Below are 6,659 nucleotides of genomic sequence, written 5' to 3'. Positions count from 1 at the left end.
ATTACATAGAATATTAAATTTATTGTTCTTTTGTTTTTATTTGTGCTATAATCAGCCCACTACACTCAACGGCTCAAGTATGCCAGCGGCCCAGCAGGAGGCCACCACAGGAGCTGCAGATGACGTCGACCCTGGCACCGCCTGCTGCAGCACCGTAGATGACGAAACACTGCCAGAGCTCAACCCACTGTCAGATCACACCTACAGTGTTCATAACAAGAGTGAGACCGAGCTCCTCAGGAAGATCTCTAGCCTGAAGGATGTGATTGGAAGCTTAGAGGAGGAAGTTAAAAAGGTACAAGCTCAAGTGATATCACTGAAAAGGCAGCTTGACAAGAGCCGCCAAGAACAGGTTGACTCAATGAAGCTGTGCGACCGAGTAAAACAAAAAAACAGGTCGCTTAAGCTTGATCTCTCGGCCACGTACAGGCGGATGAAGGAAGCGGAAGCTAAGGGAACGACAGAGTTTCGTTACGAAGCCATCAAACAGGACCACAAGAAACTGAGGTACTACACAGGCTTCACGTCACCTGAACGCTTAGACGTGTTTTGGTCCCTTCTGGAGCCAGATGCTAAAAGATTGCAGTTTTGGCAAATGAAAGAAACTGAAAACGAGGACCGCAGATTTATTCTGCCTCTGAAGACTCAGCTGATTTTAATACTCCTTCGTCTTCGATTGGGGCTTGACGGAGCAGACCTTGCTTTCAGGTGGGCCATCTCCTTTGAAAACCGATATCCTTTTATTGGCTGCGACAGACATGTTGGTTAACGTATGACCGTAAAAATGTTAAATGTGAGCATTCAAAATGTGGAATGGCATGTGAAAAATCTGTATAATATTTGGTCTCGATCTACATAGACGATTCTCGATTTATAATCTGTGCACAATGCTTTCTACAGAGTAAATAAAAGTGTAGCAAGTAATTATATTCTCGACTCAGCGAGTCAGATAATGTTGCCTTAATTTAAGTGCCAGTGCTGCTGGGCTATGCAAGATAGATCCGAACAACGACTCCTTATTCAACTAAACAAAAATTCCTATCTTTGCATTTTGGTTTAATAGGTAGTAAAATCTCTGCCGACTGTTATTAATGCTACCGTTGCAGTGTTGGTGGCAAGAAGATCATGCATAGAAATACCTGAACTTGCCTGTTTACAAGTGTGCACGCTTTTAAAATGTAGGTTGGCAGTGACTCGTGATTAAAAACAATACCATAAAAATATTTTTAACTGGTTTGGTGTGTCGCAAAGTACGGTGTCCCGAATGTGGGTCACTTGGCTGGACTTCCTGGACAACAGGCTTCGCCAGGTATGTACGCAGACATTGCCTGCTTGGATGCTTTTCTCAACTCCTGTCTTCTAGAAAAATTAAGAAATATCAAGCTCAACAAGCTTGGCAATCTGCTTTCACACACTGGATTATTGTTTTTCTCACATAGAGAAAGAAAAGCCCAGAAATTACTTCTACAGTCTTCAAATCATTTTATGCAGGTGCCAACATGGCTGCCCCCTCACCTGTGTGATAAATACAGGCCACAAGCCTTTGCAGACAAAGGGTATAACACCGTGGATGGGATCGTGGATTGCACCGAGATCTACATAGAGACTCCATCTTCATTTCGAGTGCAGAGTGAAACATACTCGACATACAAGAAACACAATACTGCAAAGGGATTGATTGTCTGTAGCCCTAACGGGTTCGTCACCTTTGTGTCGGACCTTCCACCTGGCAGGCTGTCCGACAAGGCACTTACGAAGGCTTGCGGTGTATTGGACAAGTTCACCCCTGGACGCAGCGTCATGGCGGACAGGGGCTTCACAATATCGGAGGAATGCAAGCAGCGCTCACTCCACCTGAATATTCCGCCATTTATGGAAGGGCGACCCCAGCTCTCGGAAGAGGATGAGCAGGAAACAAGGCACATTGCAAGCGTCCGTATACACGTCGAGAGAGTTATCAGAAGGGTAAAAAATTTCAGAATCCTCTCGCAGACTTTTCCAAACAGCATGTCTGAGCAGCTCAACAAGGTGTGGCACGTTTGTGCTCTTTTGACAAACTTTGTTTATGAGCCCTTGTTGTAGGTAGTCCGTTGCATTGGCACTGCTAAAATAACTATGAAGTAATGCTGGATTCAACAGTTTCACCAACTGCATATCACATAGCAGGCCAGAAAAAGGAGCACATGAGAACACAGAGCTAGAAACGTTCTACTGTGAAGCTCAAAAGATAATACCAAACTATTTTTTTTTAAGTACTGAACACCGTTGGCCCCTTTTCTGTGGCACGAGTTTCTAGTCGAAAGGTTGGGAGGACTCTCGTTTTACTAACAGCCATTTGAAATGTGTTGGATCTGAGGAGTTCATGTCTCGCGGCGAGATGGTGACCATGTGCGATTGTGTACACAAGCAAGTACCTTGTGTGCAATAAAAGATTGCTCTGGGAGAGGGATATCTTTATGCTTGCCTACATGATAAGCAATAAGATTGTTGCTTATCGTGTTGAAATACTATTACACATCACTGAATGCTTGGCGTGCATACACAATCATTCTCGGCTTTTCATTGTCTGATGTTGGGACAAGACAAATGTTTCCCTAAGGCTTCCTTTCAGCTGCAGTGTTCACAGCAACACTGATTTATAGGCTAAAGTGCTAATTCAATTTAATGTTTCAGCTAATAAGTGCCATTTACTGAGCAATTGCTTCTTGTGGACACCTTGTATGCAGAGACTGGCAGCCACGTGTCAGCTTATGCTTTCCTACTAAGGCTGCTCACATAGCATCCCCCCCCCCCCTCTTAATACCACGGCAGCCTTTTAGTACTGTTATATTTATTTGAGAATCTTTTGTGTACTACATTATAGTGTAAACGACTTAATTTTTGAGAATCGAATGTAGCTTCTGTAGTGTTCACATATTGCCTGAATTGTTTGCTGGACCTACTTTTCGATTCGTAAAAATTAGGACCTCGCAAAACTGTATTCGTGTACAGCAATCTAGAATTCACTTGAGTTGTCACGTGCAAAGTGTTTTAGTTAGGCATCCGGCCACAATGAAACAAGGAAGAAAAAGGATATGGCAAAGTGTTTATTTACCTCTGCAAATCATATGGCACACTAAACAAATACATTCAAAAGATAAATAAGTACACTGAAGATCTGAGGCGATTTGCTGGCACAAAAATATAAGGAATAAACCGCCAACGAGTAGTCTATCTTAAACAAAACACATGTTATACCAAGCACCATGTTAGAACACTTAGACAATTTTTTTTTAATACGTTTCTTTAAAAAGAAATTTGCTAAATATGCATCTGACACCAGCAGTTCCAAATTTAGTTCACCACAGAAACAAATAGCTTTTCAGATGAGTATGTTTTGCAATAAAATGTCCTAATATCTAAAACAAGGCAGAAAGTATGTGTCGTAGAAAAACGTACAACGCTCAACCAGCTCATGGAAATATTTCTCATCGAAAGAAACTGAAACCTGCCGGTAGTCGTCTTTGCTGCAGTACACAAAGAGGATGCACAACTTCCGTCCCGTCACGCCCATTTGCATCTGCACCTGTGCATAATGTTTGCTAGTGGGTTTAAGGTGTCCATCATGCAGTTCAGACTTAGAAAATGTTGCCAAGCTCCGCGGACATTTGATCTCAATGAGCCGCTTCTCGCAGCAGCTGCACGAGACTATCCCGTCTGGGCTTGCACCCAGAAAAGGGTGGCTCTGCGACAAGAAGAGACCACTCTCCTTCACGTCAAGATCTACATGGCTAGCGTTTTTCTCTTGAAACAGTGTTCTAGCCTCAGGTTCGAGCAAGAGACCTCTCTTCATGTCATTTGTTGCGCGACATTTCGTTTTGCCCAACACTGCATTCGAGAGAGACCGAGGATCGTGGGGTCCCATTTTCGTTCGACAAGTGTGCACCCCCGTGTACACTCTATTCGCAAGTGAGGCAGCGATGATGCCTTCTCTATAGTGATGCCACAGAGGACACAAGCTTTGCAGCCTTGTGCCCTCCTCCACAGCCGCTACTTCTTCGGGCGTGTAGGCAGTTAGACCTAGCTGCTTCTCTACTTGATCCAACCACCGCGGTGGTACCTTTTCCGTGGCTTCACTGTCACTTTCTTTCACTTTGTTAGGTAAAAAGTCATTAGCCTCGAGCACGTCCGCAAAGCAGTGAAGGCCGCTCTCGTACAGTTTGCCGTGCAGGTGAATGAGGTCCAATGGCTGCAGATTTAGCCTGTCACCCTTAGGTGACGAATATGCCACTCGCTTCTCATGGTGCTTTGGAGCACTGCTCATTCTCTGACAAGTGTCTTTACAAAAGACCACAGTGCCAAACTGTTCGCTAACTTTTCTGGGGTCTCTTGGCTTGTACCATTGCCTTTCCGTCTCGGTGCATGCAACACCTGGTACAACACTGAGGTCATGCTGTGCGATGTACATTAGCCCGTAAAAAACGCAACAAAGGTGCTTGCAGACGGAACCCTTTCCTGCAACACATGAGCAGTGGCCAGTAATGATCTCCCCATCACACTTAGCCAGTGCAGCATTGACTTCGTACGAAGTTCTTATTGACATAGATGCCAAAACTTGAGCACGTACAATGGTGTCCTCAGCCTCCCGCGTAGAAAACTCCAGCTTCTGCAGGTGGCCTGAAGAAAACAGTCGCAGGCCAGCCTCTCGGTGCTTTGTGGCTCCTTTGGTTTCCATGTACCTGCATAATAAATATTGGAATCAACATATTGCATGAATTTTTTTTTTATATTTTAACAGCACAACATGTAGAAGTGTTCAGATTGAAGTGATTCAAGATACCGCCAGCATGTGAAAAAGCTTTCTACATAAAAATATTTTGTAGTTATGTGAGATAGCCGGCACCTACGCCAGCAACGAAACTTAACTACACAAGATGCTGCCAGGCGATTCACCAGTAGCTACCTGAAGATTACACTTGATGATGCACGTGGCGCAGGTGTCAGGATCGCAGTCGCAGAAAACCCTGTAGTTTTTCTGCGACTGTCATTGCTTGGAGAGGGAAACTACTGTCCGTATTGTGGGCCATTCATGTCAAGGACTCGTTCCGAGTAGTATTTAGCGAAGGTAAGAAATTCATTGCATGACCCATAGAAATGTCACCTTCGTGACTTGTTTGTGTGAATCGGGGCACAGGCCCATGCATAAGCTCACGACGTATTGGGTCTCCTCTGGCAGCACTGTGAGGCCAACAGAGTCTAGGTAATCAACAATGACGGCAAGGGCTTTTTGCAGAGTCTCTTCCTAACAAGCAATGGTTTCCCCCTCTGGTCTAGACCATGATGTCATCAGCGTAGACGGTAAAGCCGAGGTCTAGGGTGTGGGCCAGGCAGGGAGGCAGGTTCGCCATCATGAGGTTAGATACAGTCAAGGACAGTACTGCCCCTGCTGCATGGCGGCCAAGAAAATGAAAGACCACCAGCAAATTGCAAATGCAGCTTTAAGCACAACCGGCGCAGCACCAGTTTGGCACTCCAGGCACTTTTCCTCCATTTAGACTAGAGGGCTCATTCCGTGCTAAATAATCTGAGTACTCCATCGGACAGTGACAGCACATAAATGCTTCTTAAATCATGGTGTTTCTACACTGGGTCACATACCTGTAGGTCTGTTCTTTTCCAAAGAACGGATTCAGGGACTTCGTCTTGGAGGTCCATTCCTGCTGGTTAGGATCGACCACTGCACACGCCATTCCGATTTCAAAGATACCTGAAAAGAAAATGTATTGTTTAAGCCCAAATATTAGTTTCATGGCTTTCTGTATTAGTTACTGCAATAGCATATGTTTCAAGCCTCACTATGCTTTAGAAGATCAGAACGGGCACTATAACAATAAAGTTAATAGAATCTCGATAATCATGGCCTGATATGAGACCTACTTCCTTAAAAAAAACACATCATCAGTTGCTAAACACAATAGGAAAACATTGCAAAATGTAATTTGTAGTGCAGCTTGTACTAAAAGAATCAGTACCAAGATGCCTCACACACACACTGGACTTGTTTTACTTAACCTATTAAGTTGCGACTTTATTTGACTGGTGTTACAGCTCCAACCAGGCTCAGTAACGGCAACCGAGATACAGGAGAAAAGATCTATCAGGCGACTGTTAGCGCTTGGTTCCACGCAAATAGAACAGAAAACACACATAAGTGCATGCGAACTCATTTCACCTACATTTTTAAATATGGGACATATACCGTTGCTCCTTTTTTAACACACACGAAGCGCATTCCTTGTTCGTATGCACGCTTGACTTCTGGGCGAGAGCTCGCTTGTGCCTGGCGTACCCATATGTCAGCTGGCACTGCCGCCAACTAATCAAAAGTTTCTCCGCGTACTCGGGAACCCCGAGAAAACCAGTCTTTTTGTTTTACAGCGGTTGCTGCATTTATTTCATTCTATAGATTAATCGCGGCGCACAAGCCTGAGCAGCGGTAATGTCCGAGCCCACCGACGCGTTTGACTGTTTTGCGGTGCTCTCCGGAGCCGATGCTCCATTGATATGCCCGCACAGTTTGCCCGCACTAACCGCTCACTCATTTGCAAGTTCACCGAGACAGCCGTGCGGCAGAGTACTCACGTTTTCTTGTTTTGTTTCTTTTCTTTTCGAGGAGCAGA

General features: G+C 44.7%; 3 protein-coding genes across 3 annotated transcripts; 2 read left to right on the top strand and 1 right to left on the bottom strand.

Moving 5' to 3' along the window:
* The first annotated feature begins 79 nt into the window (after positions 1–79).
* On the top strand, positions 80–769 carry LOC121836464. Its single transcript, XM_042291366.1, has one exon. The coding sequence runs from the start codon at positions 80–82 to the stop codon at positions 767–769; it is 690 nt and encodes a 229-aa protein (XP_042147300.1).
* Positions 770–1,264: 495 nt separating this feature from the next.
* Positions 1,265–2,082, top strand: LOC121836463. The gene is made up of 2 exons (XM_042291365.1): positions 1,265–1,309; positions 1,492–2,082. The coding sequence occupies exons 1-2, from the start codon at positions 1,265–1,267 to the stop codon at positions 2,080–2,082; spliced, it is 636 nt and encodes a 211-aa protein (XP_042147299.1).
* A 1,084-nt stretch (positions 2,083–3,166) lies between these two features.
* Positions 3,167–5,729, bottom strand: LOC121836358. Its single transcript, XM_042291252.1, has 2 exons — positions 5,638–5,729; positions 3,167–4,718 (listed from the first exon to the last, which is right to left on the bottom strand). Exons 1-2 carry the CDS (start codon positions 5,727–5,729, stop codon positions 3,392–3,394), a joined length of 1,419 nt encoding a protein of 472 aa, XP_042147186.1. The 3' UTR covers positions 3,167–3,391.
* Positions 5,730–6,659: the final 930 nt, after the last annotated feature.

This window comes from Ixodes scapularis, unplaced genomic scaffold, assembly GCF_016920785.2.
Source record: "Ixodes scapularis isolate PalLabHiFi unplaced genomic scaffold, ASM1692078v2 PGA_scaffold2__306_contigs__length_199485367, whole genome shotgun sequence".
Lineage (NCBI taxonomy): Eukaryota > Metazoa > Arthropoda > Arachnida > Ixodida > Ixodidae > Ixodes > Ixodes scapularis.
This window is presented reverse-complemented; position numbering and strand designations above follow the sequence as displayed.

Excerpts from the sequence above, each read along its gene's own strand:
- LOC121836464 (XM_042291366.1), top strand. The coding sequence starts at position 80 with ATGCCAGCGGCCCAGCAGGAGGCCACCACAGGAGCTGCAGATGACGTC.
- LOC121836463 (XM_042291365.1), top strand. The coding sequence starts at position 1,265 with ATGTGGGTCACTTGGCTGGACTTCCTGGACAACAGGCTTCGCCAG. Across the intron at positions 1,310-1,491 it reads TGGACAACAGGCTTCGCCAG|GTGCCAACATGGCTGCCCCC; the intron begins GTATGTACGCAG and ends CATTTTATGCAG.
- LOC121836358 (XM_042291252.1), bottom strand. The coding sequence starts at position 5,729 with ATGGCGTGTGCAGTGGTCGATCCTAACCAGCAGGAATGGACCTCCAAG. Across the intron at positions 4,719-5,637 it reads GGAAAAGAACAGACCTACAG|GTACATGGAAACCAAAGGAG; the intron begins GTATGTGACCCA and ends TTTATTATGCAG.